Genomic DNA, 19,480 nt, shown 5'->3' on the forward strand with positions numbered 1-19,480 from the left:
TGTCGTGGGGTTGTTAACCAATGTCATAAAACAATATGTGTACTGACTGTTTAATGAGAAACTATTTGTTCTGTAAACCTTCATCGAAAGTACAATAAAAAAAATTTTTTAAAAAGTTACAAGAACTACTCAAATCTACTTCTGTACATAGTTTCATATTTTGAAAAGTTACCTTTTGAACATGTAACTCAACATCTTGCTGTGTACAGCTTCCAATTTTCTGATTCACTTTTCTCACAACACCCTCTATGTCCACGATGCTCTCTTTGCTGATGCTGTTAAAAAAAAAAAACAAAACCCAACTTTAATCATCTCATCAGAGGTGTCAGAACTTATTTGGTGTTTCAGCAGTAAAGCTAAATATATTAAACTCTTTTTTATAGTAAGCCACTTGAGATAAAGCCAGTCTATTTAACCGATTTATAATAAGCTATTACGTAGCAGATTTTGTGTGAGATTTCTTAAAGGGATGATTTTCTAGATGCCATATTTAGTTAGCAATTATAAAATACCCTGGACATAAAAGGCAAAACAGTACCAGCACTGAATTTTGAAAACTGGGAAAGCGTCTTTCAATTATTTATAAAAAACATTTCTTATATTTCAGATTTACTAAGATCAGCATTTCCTACAACTAGAAACACTGCCCTCAATAAACACAATTACTGATATGTAATGGAATTAAATAATAGAAGAAAGTTAACTGAAAAGATTTCAAGGTAAAAGAGGACATTAGGGTGCAATTAAATTCTCATCACCTATAGTTTGTGGGTACTTTGTCTACTGTATTATATACTCCCACTTCAAAGAAGGCCTTTACGAGGCTTAATATATACTGAATGTAAAATACGCGTATCTCCTTGGCAGTTCAATTACATAACAAACTTAAATTTTAAATACAAGACACTCAAATTCTGAAAAATTAACTTCACAAAGTAGTTTATTAAACAAACTGATTATTTTTAGATTGCCAGTACATAACCAAGGTGGAAAAGGTATAATCCAAAGTGGTGATTCCCATACAAAATGTACTAGTTTTACTTTTGTGTACATTCTTGTACTGACAGAATGTGTCACAATTTGGGGAAAAGAATAACATTTAACTTTCATAGGAAAAATTCTGTTTGTTGTGATGAGAAATTGGGTCCTTAGAAACCATTGTGCTATTAGACAAGATTCCAATAATTTGACAATGCTTATTTTACACAAGAGAACACCACAATCCATTTCAGTGAACATTCACGCAGGTTTGGAAAAGGATCATGATGAGGATGATACGTGAAGAGGGATGAGGTAAGAGAAAAATTTTCACTTCACTTTGCTACACTGCCTAGAATTCTGTAATACATCTGTTACTACCTTTAAAAAAAAAACAAAAAACCAGTATACACATATCCCTACACTCTCATATGACCCCTTGTACTAGAGCTATTGCCTAATATCTAGCTAAGATTTTGGGTACTAAAGAAACTCAGAGTTTATGATGGGAAAAAGGTAGTTGGTGAGCTAAGATAAGGGTACTCTGAGGCCTGAAGGGATCAAGAGGCTGCAGTTTACTGTTAAAAGGGCTTTCTAGTCTTGGCAATCAAGTGACTTCAAATCGTCATTCAATGCGAGTGCCGCTTCCCAGTTGCCTCACCAATTTGCATGAGTAAACTTGATATGGGAGTATATGGTTCAGGGCTTCTGAGAATTGTTTGTTTACCTCACCTGTTTCTATGAGGAAAGTTTTTCTTTTCCTCACTAATCACTGTATGGCTGCATCAAGTAACCTGCCCTGACCTGCCCTACCCAGAGCTCCATCCCACTACAGTCCAGCTATGTCCCTGGACCTCTTGGTTCTCTTATCTCATGCCTTTCCATTCCCTCGAAGCAGGCCTTTGCTGGCCCTCTGTATCTTCCATTATCAGTCTTCTTCAAGCCAACTCAAGTTAAACACATCTACTCACAAGGACAAGTTAGTACTCTTTCAGAAAGAAGCTAGAATATGGTCAAAGACATCTTTGCCCAGGGGAGCCACAGCTGCTAAACAAAAGGTCATCAGTTCAAATCCACCAGGCACTCCTTGGAAACACTATGGGGCAGTTCTACTCTGTCCTATAGGATCACTATGAGTCGGAATCAACTCGACGGTGACGGGTGTTTTTTTTTTCAGCTGTAGGCCCAGTTACAGAAAATAAAATTTTGTCTTCCTCTCTGAAGTACCAGATGAATCCTTTTACCCAGGACCTGAAACTTGAACCAACTCTACCGTTAGTACTTTATTTCAGTAGTATTATATGCTAAATATTCGATCAGCTAGACTAGAAAACAACCATTTGTAACATCATTTCCAGTACCAAACAACTCACCTACAAAAGAACTTCTGAAAACACAACCTATTTCTTAAGCTAGGGCCATTGGTAAACTGCTATCACAAATTAGTCTATTGAATCAATCAGAAAGAAGGCAGGATTAATCAGATATAGACAACAGTTACAATTAAATTTTTATGGCCCCTTCCAATCTCAGTACATACCTAGCAGTTATATGATGTTAACAGAATAGCCTATTCACACAGTAATAAAATCATTCCATGGTATTTTTTAAACCTTGCATAATTTAGCTCTAATATCTCTATATATCTACATCTACATCCATGTCCATATCTATACTTATGCCTATGTATTGGCAGACATGAGTGAATGCAAAGATAAAAAAAACATTAAAACAAATACAGGGTAAGATTTGTGGAAAAGAGTTAGCTAGAAGTTGCTAGCTAGGACTAGTAAAGGGTTATATGAAGGTTTTATACACACACATATGCACATGTCTATATACACTATAGTGTCAATGCAATACAAAAATCAAGAGTCAACTGGAGTTAATATAACACGAGATGGATATGAATATGTGGATAAGCTACTGCCAGTGAAGAGGACAAAATTCCACTTTGATCGCAGTCTATTTAATAAGATTTAAACTGGCATTGTATGTTAAGGTGGCACAGTATTTGAAAGTATATATACCACAGCCTGACTGCTATCATAAAGAGATCTTATTATGATTTTAGTTTTTCATTCTGAAACTAATATGCCACTATGCCCATGATGTGAAGAAAGGTTGTATCTAGCCAGCAAATAAAAGCCTTGGGTTTTTACAGAGGATGTGGCAGGAAAAAAAATCCATGGCAGAAAGCAGAGGAACTCCTGGGAACTATTTTACTGCAGGAGAAATGGATGAAGTAAATTAAACACGTCTTTTCAAGAGCTAACTCAGCTACTTTTATTATTACCACCACCCCAAAAAACATACTATCCCTGCATTGTGTTTATACTTCTTTCATTTTTCAGCCACCCTTTTGACCTCCATATAATCACTCTACAAATACGATGAATTAGTACAGCCTAGATATTAAAAATGTTCTAGCTAATAGGCACAACTGATTTCATGTCATCCATCAGGAGCTGTCAACCGCTAATTTAATAGTGTAGTTCTAACTAAAACTGTCTTTATAAAATAAAATTGTAAAAAGCATCATTCTTCACATAAAGCATTTTATAAAAGTATTTTGAGTTGGTTACAAAGTTTTTTTAAACAAACGATAAACAACACGAAGTATTATGAAACTTGCAACTTGAGGGAAAAACTGACAGTACCCAGTTATCTGATGGACTAGCACTCCATCTCTCCAACATGAGTGCCACCCACTTTACTATCTCTCACTAATAACTTCATGACACTTTCATCATTTGGCATTCTATCAAGGTTGGTTATCAGTTTTCATACCTACAGCCCATAAGAAGCAACAAACTAAAAAAAAGTCTGGAGGAACTATTAGAAGTGGGCACACTGTTGCATTAGGAACAGCTGACTCCTGAGGTATATGTAAGTTATATATATAAACATAAACACACCAAAAAAACAAGCCCCAAACAGGAAAATGGCAAATAGTCACATTATAACTTATTACAGTAATAGATAATCATGATGAGGGCTTTCTGTCATTAAGAAATGTTTAATATATGCAGTAGTCTTTGTTTGAGTCCTTGGGTGGCACAAACACTTAAGTGCTCCACTACTAGCCAAAAGGTTGGCAGTTCGAACCTACCCAGAGGCACCTCGGAAGACAGGCTTGGCGATCTGCTTTGGAAACATCACAGCCTTGAAAATTCTATGGTGGAGTTCTATTCTGCACACATGGGGTCACCCTGAGTAGGAAAGGACTTGAATGCAACCAATAACAAGTCTTTGTTTAAAAAGGAAGAACGTGTAAACTAGGCTTCAAAGATTCTGTTACAATTGTTTCAGTACTTGAAGGAGGAAGCATTATCGTCTAAAATAACTCACTGATGAGTAACGCTTTATTCTTTAATGCTGTCCCCTCTTCCCCCAAATTAAATCAATCTATGGTTTCTTTACAGAAATCCTTTTAAGATACTTGTCCGTTTTCTTAGCCAGTTTATTAAAACAATATAATCCCAAAAAACCCAGTTACCCAGGCACAGTAAACTGCAACTGGTTACAACAGACTGAAAGTGAACCAACGAGTGAGGGTACCAGTGTTAGCTCCTCTGCGTTACTGGAAGCCCTGGCACTCTTCCTTCAGAGTGCCTCAAATACTATCGGTAAAACATGACCTTCTGAGATGTAATCCAAGTGATGGACCCAGTGTTTATCTATAACTTAACTATCAGAAAAGCTCAACTTCTTTCTTACCCTTTTAAATAAAAAAACAAAGAAATAGAAGTTCAATTATTTTATTTCCCTCAATGGGTAATCTTGAGCAAATCACACTCTGGAGACCACTGGGTAGAGAATCATAAGGGTTAAGGAAAGGCTGTTGGAGTTGCCGATTAGCAGGTCTCTGGTGAAAGCATCATTTCCATATAAGAGATGGGTGAGAAAATATTTAACAGCATATAACTCTATTCAGAGATGACCACCTTGCATATAAATGGTGGACAAATAGATCTGGGGAAGAAGTAGTTCATCCATTTCTTGCTGCTATGTCACAGTATGAGGTGATAAAAAATCATCTCCAATCTAGGCCACCCCTCATCAGTGAAGGATGGGAAATGGCAGTTTGCTCTTATGTTTTTAAGTTACTTTGAAAAAAAGTTTTAAAAATATTGTTACAGTAATCAATTTTTCTTATTATAAAAGAATATATTAGATAGAATACAGATCAATGGAATAGAACTGAGACTCCAGAAATACACCCATACATCTATGGCCAAATGATTTTCAACAAGGGGGCCAAATCTATTTAACGGGGCAAAGAATAATCTCCTCAACAAATGGTGGTCAAACGACTGCACTTCCATACGCAAAAAACAGAAGCTGGAGCCCTACTTCCCGGCATATACAAAATCAACTCAGAACAGATCTACATATAAGAGCTAAACTCATACAACTCTTAGAAGAAAACACAGGAGTACATCTTCATGACCCTGGATTTGGCAATGGATTCTTAGACATGGCACTAAAAGCACAAGCTGTAAAAGACAAAATAGATAAAACAAACTATCAAATTTAAAAACTTTTGTACATCAAAGGACATTTTCAAGAAAATGAAAGAACAGCCTACAGAATGGAAACAAGTATTTGCAAATCATGTATCTGATAACGATTTAATTTCAAGAATATATAAAGAACTCCTACAACTCAACAACAAAAAGACAATCCAATTTAAAGATGAGCAAGGGACTTGAAAAGACATGTCTCCAAAGAAAATATACAAACGGCCAACAAGCACATGAAAAGATACTCAGCATCATTAGATATTAGGGAGCCAAATCAAAATCATAATGAGCTACCACTTCACATTCACTAGGATGGCGCTAATTAAAGGAAAAAAAGGGGAAGAAAATAAGTATTGGCAAGGATGCAGAGAAACTGGAACCTATGTACACTGCTAGTAGGAATGTAAAATGGCACAGCTGCTGTGGAAAACAGTCTGGAGACTCCTCAAAAACTTAAACAGAGAACCACCATCTAACCCAGCAATTTCATTTCCAAAAGATATGTACCCTAAAGAACTAAAGCAGGGACTCAAAGAGATACTTGCATGCCAATGTTCACTGAAGCATTATTCACAATAGCCCCAAAGTGGAAACAACCCAAGTGTCCATCAACGGATGGATAAACAAATGTGGCATATACATACACTGGAATATTACTCAGCCATAAAAAGGAATGTAGTTCTGATATATGCTGCAACACGGATGAACACTGGAAACATGCTGAGTGAAATAAGCCAGACACAAAAGGACAAATATTGTATGATCTCATTTATATGAAATATCTAAAAACAGGCAAATTCATACAGACAAAAAGTAGATCACAGACTTCCAGGGACTGGGAGGAGGGGGGGTTAGGGAGCTATTATTTAATCAGTACAGAGTTTCTGTTCAGGGTGATGAAAAACTTTTGGAAATAGATCGTGATGAAGGCTGCACAACACTGTGACTGTAGTTAGTGCCACTGAATTGTACGCTTAAAAAGAGTTAAACTGGAAAATTTTATATTATATATATTTTACCACGATAAAAACAAATATATTTAAAAAATAAATAAATAAAGACTTAGCCAGGCAAAGGTGAGGGAGAAGTAAGATAAGCAAGGGGAAAATGTTCTAAGTAGAACACTGTGTGAAAAATATTTCTATTTTGTTGGAGTAAAGAAATGATCAACGAGTCTGGGGAGATAAGCAGGGGCCTTCTGAGTCCTCACAAGTGGATGCAATTCTAGTCAGTTCATGTCTATCTTGCCAGAACCATTTCCTTTCACAAACATTTTCTAAGCAAACTACCATGGAAGTACCCTCAGCAGTACAAAAGGATTTACTATGGGAGGGTTACATCACCTACTCCTGAAGACATTCATCCCCTTTCTAGGTATATCATTCTAGGTACTGAGAAAACAAAGACAAGAAAAGAATATACTTATTCAAAATTCAAATGCTAAATAAACATGTAAATTTAAAAGTTTAAGCCCCCCATCATATACCCAACCCCTACTTCCTATAATCACTGTTTACTGTTTTCTATTCCTCCACATTTTTTCTCAATTGCAGAAAATACAGGATGCTTCATAAATTTTGTCATCATCTTACAGTAGTTGTGCTCATTTTTTTGGTAGTTTTTATTTTTTTTAAATAATGAAGAAGCTAGCACAGTTTCATTTTTACATCTTAAATGAAGCTGACAGTAATATGGAAATACCTAACATAGTCTTATTTCCATTATCACTTAACAATTTCTTTCTATGTTCCAGTTCCTGTGTGAGTGCTTTACAAATACACCATCTCATTTAAACTGCACAAAGACCTACAAGGTAGGTATTATCACCATTTTACAGATGAGAAAACTGAAACTCTAAAAGGTTAGTTACCCTAAGATTACACAGGAAAATCATTTACTGATTACTGGACTACACCCTTCTGCTATGGACATACAAATTAGCACCAATTCTAAATACAGTAACCCAGAATGCATAATCAGCTCACTTTCAAATAATACATTCTCATTCTCAGAAACTCAGAAGTTGCCATATTACTTTATAGTTCATGTGAAAAGAAATGCAAAATCACAGGCCCTTCACTGACAGTTTACAAAATGCCCTACAAACATGCTATCTCCCCCAGTAATGCTGATGTATCTTTTCAAAAAATACTTTATTGTGTTTTTTGTGAAAGTTTACACAGGAAATTAGGTTCTCATTTAACAATTTCTATACATATTGTACAGTGACATTGGGTACATTCTCTATAATATATCACCATTCTCGTTATTTCCATTTTGGTTGTTCTATTTCCATTAGTCTAGCTTCCCTGTCTCCCCTAACCTTCTCATCTTCGGTCTAGGGAAAATGTTAATCATTTGGTTTCAATGCTGATGTATCTTGATATCCTGTTGTTGTTGCCAGCCTCAAGAGAAATTCAGCAGAACTTCTGTATAAAACAATATGAAGTCATTAAAGTCCTATTTAACTCAGAAGAATAATACCATAAAGCATCTGGAATTTATGATACCAGGTTGCAGATCTATTTTTTAAGCATGTTTTTCTCTAAGTTTTCAACACAAATGTTGAATTGAACAGGGCTAAGCACCGAAGTTTAGTTTATCCTCCAATAGATTAGTACCCGTTCCAAAAGAGAGGTATAAACCATCTAGGTACCAGTGTTCAGAGCTGCAATATATGACAGTATAATGATTTAGCCTATGTCCCCCAATTTACCCATATGGATGCTCCCTTTGGGCCTCAACTACAGATAATATATACTCACCTATACAGCACCTGTAACGTGTCTCCGCGTGCAGCTGTTTATCTTTGCTCTCTCCCAAAATTAAGTTCCTTATATATGTGTGTATATCATATAAATGTATACATATTGTATATGACACATGTATCATATAAGGAACTTACCTTTGTATACCTAAGGCCAACAGAGTACTTGGCCCACAGTAGGGGTAAATAAAATTTTCTATAAATGAGTCTTCTTCTGAGTATTGATATTTTCCAGATCTAATAGTTAATGCAGCAAACTGAAATTTTAACTTACCAATTAGTAAAATACTTATTTTCAGGTGAAAGATCTAGAAAGGTAAGAAAATAAACTTGTATGTAGCTAGGTGACTCAATAAAGAATAAGAAACATACCTGTGACTCACCAGCTACCAATAAATCCCTTAAAAACAATGACTAAAATGAACAAAAAGAAAACAACATACGTATATACAAATAACCATACCAAATAAGCCTTATTTTCAGAATCAAAAACATCTTTATTATTGGAAGAGAAGGAGTTATGTAAACACAACAGTAAAATATAATTTTTAATTTTAAAAACTACTGTTCACCTTAATTGGAGCCCTTTACAGTAGTAACTACAAAACCCTTAGCTTTCAACTTTAAAAACTGGTGTTTATATTCACTGAGGTGCTTTATAGTAGTCAATATAAAAAAGGCCACCAGGGCTGCCTTTAAAAAAAAAGTCTTTGCAAGACTGAACCATAACTAACACAAACTGCTCTGATTACTTTAAAATGGCACTAAAAAAATTTTTTTTTAAAGAAAAAATTCCCACCATAACTCCAACCAACAGCTACTAAATATTTGATGGTTAAGGTCAACATAAGATGGGGATCCAGAAACAGAGGCTTAGATAGGAATCCCATCTTCTGCTTCCAGACAAATTTCATTTAAAGACCTCAAGCCATTGTGGATTTACAATTAAGAACCTGTTCTTAAAGCTCTCTAGGGAATGAGATGTGCCAACCTCCCGGGGTAACTCATTCACAGTTGCTTCATTTATATATGCATTCAGCCGTGAGAAAATTGATGCTTCCAACAAACTGATTAAAAAAATGTGTTGAAGAGTACTGTGGCACTTAAACCCAATTAGTTAGTCAACATTTTGGATTACTATATTGATGAATTGGATATTCCTAGGGAAGATAATTTGCAGAAAAACAGCTGGCTCCACATTAAGCTCCAATGTTGGTTTTAAGAAAAATACTCAAAAACTAGAAACTGCTAGCAGTACAATCCAGTCGGTAAGGCAAAAGAGATAAGCACCTCAGATTTAATATCTAAAGTAAAAGCTAAGATAGTTATCTATTAAGATATTAAAAGTGATCTCACATTTTGCCTTTTAAATGATTAGGAAAACCCAGCTGGAACTATCTGATTTGATATTTTTAATAGTGGAGTCCTTGCTTTTATCCACCTGGTATATGGCCAGAGGGAATAGAGTTAAACATAGGGCCTCATGGAATTAACATATAAATACCATTATTTCTCCCACTTAGTTGCGTATGAGTTCACGTTTTAAATGTCCAGTCTCTCTGAGTAGTACCCTTCAAAATGGAAACACCTTGAGAATAAATAATCCTTAGGCACTCCCCTAGTGTTAAAGATAACTGTAAGTATTTCATATATAAAAACTGATCTAAGACAGAATGAAAATTAAACGGGGATTAGAAATGGCCTTTTTCTCGCACTTGACATATTTCTACCCATACTATTTTCCAAACCAAAGATTCTGGCAGAATGGTCAGTTGGCCCACTAAGGGGCTAGCTTCCCAAACAGAATGTTACTAAATATTCATTTGAAAAACCTCATGCTTCATTTGTGCTAAAAATATATTTTGTTTTATTTAAGCAACAGAATTCACCAAAATTGGTTTAGATGTTGTTTATGTGCTGTTTTTAATCATAATAGAAGGCTGTTAATAATATATTAAGGAATGGAACTCAAAGTGTTTCCAAATTTTTCCTTTCTAATTTATACTTAGAAACTAAGGGATAAAGAGGGAAGAGATCCTGAAGAGTTCAGTCAAACAATTAAAACAGAGGCACCAGCCTATAAACCTTTCATTATAAAGTAGAATATACACTACTGGGCCTAGCTGAGGAATGCAGATCAATCGCAGTGCCACAACTAACACAACACACTCTAACCTCAGTGTTAGATCGTGGGATCAGGAGTTTGTAGGGCATCTGAGGGGCAAGAGAAACAAAGAGACAAGGGAACAGTGGATAAGGGTATAGTGAGAGTAGTTCTAGGAATGGAACATGGGGTTGCATAGGTAGTAAGTTGTGCCGATAAGACTGGGAGATAAAGGAGAGAGCGATGAGAAGACTAAAAAGTCCTGATGAGGTCCGACAGATGATTAAGAGGCATGAAAGGTAGAAGAGTAGAAATGAAGGTTAGAGAGAATGGCCACTGGAGTTTAAAATGGAGTAATGAAGACAGAGTGGAGGAAAACTAAGGAATTTTAAGGCCAGGGTGTTCCACATGGACACTTAAAAACATTTAGAATGAGGGGATGACTTAGAATGGGAGGAGCAGAACATTATTACCCTGAAAAATTAAACTGTTTTCAGTAAAACAACCTATTTGGGCTTTTCAAGAACTCAAAATGCTGGAACTTCTTTCCAATTTACTCAGCATAAATAACCTTAGTAGATACTGCCAACTGCCTATCCAAATCCACTCTCTTTCTTCTTTGCTAACAGAGCCCCAGTTCTGTTCAGTACTCACCCTTTATCCGGCCAAGTGCTCTAAGGGAGGCTGGGTCCACACCAGCCCCAGAGGGTGGGTACTAGTCACAACTCATTCCAGTAATATATTCCAGACTGATGGTGTTATCTTCACTTAGTTTCTCAAACTAGAAACTGAGGTCATCTTCCACTTCTTTTTCTCACCCCCACATATAAGCAATCAGTAAACAGGTAAGACTCACTGAGCAAACCGTGTGACCTCTTTTAAGAATACAATTGGTTCTGCTATAACACTTGTTTTGAAAACAAGGATCTGTTCCAACACTATTAACGTATCAGGGAACAATCTGAGCATAATGAGAATTTTGTGTTTGCTTATGCCAGATTTCACCAGTGAGAAACACTAAGTGAATGCAGACAACTGTATTCAGGTGACCCAGGTGCGCAGGGGTACACAAAACACACACAACTCTAACATCTATCAGGGACCCGTTATGAGCCACACCCATCCTGTTACAACTTTCCCTCCTGTTGCAGATAGCCTCCATCCACCATTTCACAACAATTTACAAGCTGTACCTCTTCCAGTGCCCACCTTCACAAGCAAACTGCAGGTCTTTTTCAAGGTAAAGTGTTATATTTACTACAGTATTTGTGCATTTCTTAAACAATATATATAAAACTGTTCTACCTACTTCTTTTTTTAATTAGGTTATCTTTTTTTTTTCTTTAAATGTGTCATTAATGAAATTTTTCAGTGCTGTCCCATTAACTCCATTTTGCCCATAAGCCCTGTGGTTTCTATCGCACAAATTTTGCATAGCAGATGACTTTTAGGAATGCTTATGTCATATTATAGCAGAACTGGCTGCATATTAGCACCTCCCTATAAAAAATTACCCAAATGTCCCAAGATCTCTTCTTCCTTACCAATTATAGAGTAATTCCTGGAGAGGGTTTTAATCTGTACAAGTATGTAACAAAGAGCTTGCAATTTGATGTGTTAAGGAACAGTATCAGTCATCTAGCCAAACTCTTTCATTTCCTTCCTGTTTCCCGCACTTTAGTAAAAGATAAATTCTTATTTTAAATTCTTAGTCTGTGGTCTTATTTTCCACATCAGTTGCATATATCACATAGCTGCTTTGTTGGGTCACTTTGTGCTTTATTTCTCACAACAATGAGAGTGCTAAGAATGTATAAGAAGCACTGTGTTAATGGCAGTGCAGAGGATAAGGGAAGAAATAAAAAGGCAAAGGCTTAAGCAGCAACAAATGAATGCAATTAATATTGGATTTTCCTAGTGACGTTTCATTTTTATAATTATAGCTTTCAAATATTTTTATTATTGAAATTATTCAGGAAAAATAACTGTCATTACAAACATGAAACTCTCTAGCTCCTACCCTGCTCCCTTGTTTTTACAGTGTAATTTTTAACAATGGAATGATTCCTTAGGAAGGCAACTACCACTTTATAAAACAGAAAAATTCATTAGTATTACTAATGGTTAAAATTTATAAAAATCCCTCCTTTGGAATTGTTTTTAGCATCAATTTGTAACAAACATAAAAATCTATTATTTTATTAATCACTTATATTTTTTAAAACAAATTTAGTTTGTTTTTTTTTTTAAATCAGTTTTGCTTCTTAAAGACTTGGGGCAAAAAAAAAAAAAAAAAAAATCACTATCACCCTCACGAAACAAAATACTGTAGCTATCTACTCTTTGAACTGCACATTCTAGAAAAGACACTTTTGAAGCATAAAGCAAAGAATTGTTACCAGTCATCAACACATTTCAATTACATAAAGACTGTATTCTGAGCAGAGCTATACTATGGTGGGCTTTGAACTAACAGCATTATCCTATCCCAGAGAGGAAAGATGACACAGAGGAGAATGAGCCCTAGAGTCAAAGAGACTTTAGTCAAAATACTTACTATTTCAAGTCTCAACTTCCACATACGTAAAAATGAAAACGGGCCCTAGTGGCACAATGGTTAAGTGCCAGGCTGTCAACCAAAGGCTGGTGGTTCAAACACACCCCATGGTTCCACAGGAAAAAGACCTGGTGATCTGCTTCCATAAAGATTACATCCAAGAAAGCCCTGTGGGGCAGCTCTACTGTCATATGGAATCGACAGCACCCAACAACAACAAAAGAGTAGACAAAAAAAAAAAAAAAAAAAAAAAAGACAAAATAGTATCCACACCTCATAGGGCTGCTGTGAGGATTAAGTAAGAAAATGCAAGTATAGCACTTAGCAGCCCCATGCTCAGTATACAGTAATAGCTATTATTGCTGGTGGAGTCCTGGTGGTGCAGTAGTTGAGCCTTGGGCTGCTAACCAAAAGGTCGGCAGTTCGAATCCACCTGCTGCTCCTTGGAAACCCTATAGGGCAGCTCTACTCTGACCTATTGGGTCATTCTAAGTCAGAGTCGATGGCAACTGGTTTTTATTATTGCCGCTATTATCATCATATTACAAGCAAACCTGTTATTTACCCTGTGTATCAGATGGGGAAGATGCTGGTGACCACTGCCCTGGGCCCTTCAGGCCTGGTGCTAGGAATTGATAAGGAAGAGTCACACAAGTATAAAAATGCTAGCCAGACACATGCTAGGCGTGGCAAGATAAAGCAAGGGTAATCATTACACTGAATTTCACTTACAGATTAAGTTTCTTAAATATTAAAAATAGTACTTCACATGCAAGAGTCCAGCGTGGGTTTCTTCCCCCATGATTTTCCATCTCAAAAATACATGTCACTTGTTACAGAGGTCACCATTATTTACAGAATCTACTCAGTACATTGAAGGTAATTATGGAAGGTCAGCAGCATAACCTTCTCTGTATGGAAAGTGGATTTTATCTTTTAGGTATGTTTTAGGTACTACAGATTTAAGTCTCTCAAAGTACTTTATTATACCAGACCGTTATAATAAAGGTCTAAAACATATCAGATCCTATATATCGATACATACTGTTGACTGTTACTTGTTACTAGTACTTGTTACTAGTAGGGATAAACCTGGAGTTGGAAGAGGCCAGGTGATAACAAAACTACAATTTAAATAATCATCAGGTCATATTGTTTCAGAACTGTTCCCATAAAAAAAAAAAAAATCAATAATGGTGAAACTTCATTTTGCCTTTTGCTTAGATATATATTCTAATATCAACAAACACCAATTATTAAAAATTTAACACAGAAACTTTAGGTTATTAAAGGTTTTTGGCAAAACTATCAGCAAATTTGCTAGCTTGCTGGTTGTCAGAATAATTTGTTGAATCTTACTATACTCAATAGAGACACGCTCAACAGATCTACATAACCACTCACATTCGAATTAATACTGTTTAAATCTTGGGAATTACACAATAAAAGCCTAGTCAGAAAAGAAGACAGACCATAAAGGTGCTACATACTAGTTCTCTGAATAATACACCAGTATAAAATACTTCGGTGATATCATTTAAATGTATTAAAGATGAGAAACTATGGGTTTTGCCAGTTAAATTCAAACAGCATCCAAAACCTAAAATTATGTAAGTACTTTTAAAAATAAACTACCTTTTGATAATAAAAATCTATATTCCAATTCTAAGACACCAATTTGGTTTATAAGAAGGTCAAGTAACTTTCAATTACAGTACCACACTAGATCTCAGACTTTTATATTTCCTAGGCAAGTAGAAACACACTTTTGAAAGGTCTCAACTCTAAAGAGAAGGAACCCTGGTGGTACAATGGTTAAGAGCTCAGCTCCTAACTGAAAGGTTGGCAATTTGAACCCATCAGTCACTGTGCGGGAGAAACGACCTGGTGATTTGCTCCTGTAAAGATTACAGCCTAGAAAACCCTATGGGGCAGTTCTACTCTGTCATACAGCTTCACTATGAGTAGAAATTGACTCGAGGGCACACAACATCAACAATAGCTCTAAAGAATGAAGTAAGATTTGCAAACTACAAAAACCAAAGATTTAAATCATCCCAGTAGTTCTATAAGGACTTATTTAGCCAACCAATTTTTCTTCACCAAAAACTCTAAGAATTTTGATTTCAAAATAAGCTTGGTAAGAAGTACTCCATATGGCACAGACCAATGGCTGTCGAACCACTATCTGGGCTCTCTTTAGCAAAACAAAAAAAATGTCAGCGACCCTCAGTGATAAATTAGTTTTACTATGTTACTAAAATACCTACAAATATAAAACTAGTGTAAGTGCATTAAGTTTATGGCCCTTAATGTTAAAATCAAAACATAATTATTAGGAAAATAAAAACAAATATATAAAAAATTCAAATTAACAATATTAAAGTTTTGCTAAGACTAAATTGTTGACATTTACTTTACTGTATAAAGTTGTGGCCTCACACTCAGTTCTATATTTAATGTTGCTGGACTTCAATTCAATACTAGTAATGTGAAGACGACCTGCTGACAATTACAAAAATCATTAACTTTGAAGTTGGTTCAGGAAAATAAGCCTCATATTTAACCAAAATTCTTTTTTTTTTTTTTTTGAGGTCTCCTCATTCCCTGTAATTAAAAACAAAAAATTTTTGTGCTTTAGGTGAAAGTTTACAGTGCAAATTAGTTTCTCATTCAAAAACTTATACACAAATTGTTTTGTGACATCTGTTACAATCCACGCAATGTGTCAGCACTCCCCCCCTTTCTACCTTGTTCCCCATGTTCATTTGTCCAGTTTTCCTGTCCCTTCTTGCCTTCTCATCTTTGCTTTTGGGCAGGTGTTGCCCATTTGGTCTCATATACTTGACTAAACTAAGAAGCACTGTTCCTTCTATGTGTTATTGTTTGTTCTATAGGCCTGTCTAATCTTTAACTGAAAAGTGGACTTCGAAGGTGGCTTCAGTTCTGAGTTAGCAGGGTGTTCTTAACCAAAATTCTGCAAAGAGCAATCCACCAATGACAGTTTTAATAAAGTAGCAACTGATAAGTTTAGAAAACTATGCTGTTCATGCGAAAGGTAATAATGCAGCATTGTTAACTGAGAGTTACATCAAATGGGTATAAAATCTGATAAGCGCTGGAATTAGAAACATTTTTTCTGCATGGATATTATTATACTAGTAGTGATCTATTGCCCCTATAGAGACAAAAATAGGATTTAATACATTTGCTTGACTGCTACAGGTGTTTTTGAATTCAGAATTTCACTAAACTATCAAGTACCACATGGTAAATCCAACTTGTTCACTATGTTTCTTCATTCAAACCACCGTATTTTAATGCAAATAACGCAGGTCCTCTGTGTGTTTGCTTGCCACGCCTCCCCGTGAGGCACCCTCACAAGCACCACCATGCCAATCCTCTTCCACATGTTGCTGTAAAAAAAAAAAAATAGCACAGTGCGCTTACAAAAATACCTTGTGGGGGAGGAGGGTGCCGCAGGCAAATAAATGCAGAAGGAACACGTTATTTGCATAAAATACAGTACTGTGAAGCCTTCATTTGTACAGAACATGGATATCATTTGGCTTTCGCTGGCATGAACATAATTGTATATGTGCTAGTAAATGCGAAAGGCAGCGCTGAATTCACACAGCAGCTCTGTTATATATTGGCCTTTAAGATGACATGGAACAATACCCTTCTATACCAAATTTTTGCGCAAACAACAGGCACCCTCTACATTCTTTTGCCAAGCACGCCCTCCACCCACAAGGTACTTTCATAAGTGCTGCTATACCAATTTTCTTTTACATGTTGCTGTAAAAAAAAAAAAAGTTAGCACAGCGCGCTTATGAAAATACCTCGTGGGAGGAGGGCGCGGTTGGCAAACAAACGTACAGGGTGAGTATTATCTGCGTAAAAATACGGTAACTTTATGATTAGCATCAAAATGTACATTAGAGATATATGCTTAACTACATAAAAACCTTCTCAGGTTCTAAGAACACATCCATAGACCTCCTAAAAATGAAAAGGGAAACCAATCAATGAAGACCATGAAGGAGATGGATTTATAGGCTAAATGACAAAGAATGAGGATTTAATGAACAAAGCTGATGCCTTTAAAATAGGATTCAATAAATTATTCTGACAACCAGAAAGCTAGCATATTTGTTGCTAGTTTTGCTGAAAACCTTTAATACTCCCAAGTTTCTGTAAGTGTTATATACTTACATAGTACAGTGAAACCTGTGAGGGCTGGAACTCGAAGGTACTGCCTCGTTTTTCCTGGGTCTCGCAAGTTTTCCACCTTTGACAGGGTGCACTCTTACCACTTTTCTACGGCTTGTTTAGTGGAAAATATTTGCATTTTCCTTCTCTGACAGGTTTCAGAACACAGGTTCTGGCTTTCGCAGGTTTTACTGTAACTCGGTTTTGTTGATATTAGAGTGTATAACCATGCAAAAGGAAAAACTACTTAAGTGGATAGTGTCTGTTTCACCATTACTGAATTTTTTTTGGGGGGGGGGGATGGGTAAATGGGAGTGGTTCTGAAAAATATAAGAGAAGGTACCGCAGGCATGGAAAGTCTGCCCAATCTGAAGAATGTGTATTGGGAACCAGTGGGATAACACTGTGCGGTGAAATGATTTCCTTTATGTGCTGTTTGCCTTACTAGTTCTTTGGAAAAACAGCCTGAGAGATATTCCCCCTCAGTCCTGAGGAGTTACCTTTGCCTTAGTTTCCTGTCCCAGAGGGTTTGTTATTTTGTCCCAATTGACTGACATTTCCTGGGTAAGCTGTAAACAACTTGAGGTCTGATACTTTTTGTCTGGCCCTAGGCTGCAGCTGGCCCTGTGACTGGTCTACTTTATGCACCTTGAAATTACTGTAGCATACTTATGCAAATTAAGTGTCTGGGGCCCACCAAGAGGGGATTGGTCAGTTTGGGGGGGGGGGGGGACAACGGACGGACCATGCCTTGCAACTGACCAAGAGTTTGCTTATGTATGTGGCCAAGCCCATAGAGGATGGCAGACAGAGCAGAAGAAAGAAGAGAGAAAGCAGAGAGGGTGAAGGTAAAAAACCTAAAAGAGCTGAGGGCTGTAACACTGAAGACACCAAAAGGCCTGGAACGGGCCATGCTGCAGAGTTGATGGTGACAGCGGGCACCTGCTGCTAGGAATGTAGCTAAGAGAGCTGAACAAAATTGCTACACTGACTATAAGCTGAGTCAGTCAGCAGTAGAGAGGCCAGTGGCACGGAGGCTGAAGATAGACAGGCCTGTCCTGAGGGGGCCAAGAGGAAGCCTGTCTTGAAGGGGCTGAGAAGAGGCCTGCACAGCTAAGAGAAGGGCCTGCTTGCTTGCACAGCTGAGAGGACCAGAGAGCGCTGTCCTGCACCAAAGAAGGGAAGGATGTGCTCTTCGAGGGAGCCTTCCAGACTTTGCCTACATGCTTCCTGATCCTGATCCTGAGTTGTGGCCTGCTGATCCTGATCCCGAGTTGTACCCTGTTACTTCCTTAATAACCACTTAACTTTAAGTATGGTCTCTGAGTTCTCTGTGGCCACTGCAATGGATTATTGAACCCACAGAGAAGTAGAGAGTGCTGTGGGAGGGATGGTTGGTGTCAGAATTGGTAAAAAGGTTAGAGAGTGGAAGTATGTCTAACCTCCACCTCGTGGGAATCAGCTTTGGGCTCATCCTGGTCATCAGCCCCCCTGAAGTTAGACACTGTTACATAGTGAGGGAACCAGTGGCAGAATTGAGATGGACATTGTTGGAAATAGGAAGGCATTAAGTTTAGATAAAACTAGCATTTAAAAGGAAACTTCTGGCAAATGTGGACTTGGAAGCACAAAGCGCATGCATCCTTAATAAATATTAGTCTAATAAATGATCGGACTATCTTATTCTAATCCAAATAGCCAAAACCAAAAAACCCATTGCCGTCTAGTCGATTCCTAGTCACAGCAACCCTATAGGATAGAGTAGAACTGCCCCACAGGGTTTCCAAGGAGCGCCTGGTGGATTCAAACTGCCGGCCTTTTGTTTAGCAGCCGTAGCTCTTAACCACGATGCCGCCAGGGTTTCCAGTCCAAATAGCATATGACAGAAATTAAAAGAACTTTAAAAAGACACATGCAAAAAAATTAAAGTCAAATATCTTAAAAAATTCATTTGGAGACACAAATAAGTCTTTATTCTCAAATGTTTTTGAAGATTTTAGTAAATAATTATTTCTTTCTGATGCCATATCTGAAAACTGGATTATTGTGAGATGAAAGTAATCTCACAACATGGATGAATGTGCAGGACATTATGCTGAGTAGAGTAAGTCAATCACAAAAGGACAAATATTACATGAGACCATTACTATAAAGTAACAACACAAGGTTTATATATAGGAAAAAAAGAATATTCTTTGATAGTTACCAGGGACAGGAGGGTGAGAGGAGGGAAAAATTACCAATTAGATAGAAGAGAAGAAGTTATATTGGTGAAGGGAAAGACAATACATAATATGGGAGAAGTCAGCACAACATGACCAAGGAAAGAGAGG

At 36.8% G+C, this 19,480-nt stretch overlaps 1 protein-coding gene across 2 annotated transcripts in view; it reads right to left on the reverse strand.

The window, feature by feature from the left end:
- The window catches only part of DARS1 (aspartyl-tRNA synthetase 1), an 80,453-nt gene that overhangs the window by 35,346 nt on the left and 25,627 nt on the right, over positions 1-19,480 (reverse strand). For both annotated transcript variants that reach the window (XM_004375095.3, XM_023730204.1), the window contains exon 5: positions 173-275. In XM_004375095.3, the coding sequence (XP_004375152.1) occupies positions 173-275 (103 nt within the window). The remainder of the gene's footprint in view (positions 1-172; positions 276-19,480) is intronic.

This window comes from Trichechus manatus, unplaced genomic scaffold (assembly GCF_000243295.1).
Source record: "Trichechus manatus latirostris isolate Lorelei unplaced genomic scaffold, TriManLat1.0 scaffold00033, whole genome shotgun sequence".
Lineage (NCBI taxonomy): Eukaryota > Metazoa > Chordata > Mammalia > Sirenia > Trichechidae > Trichechus > Trichechus manatus.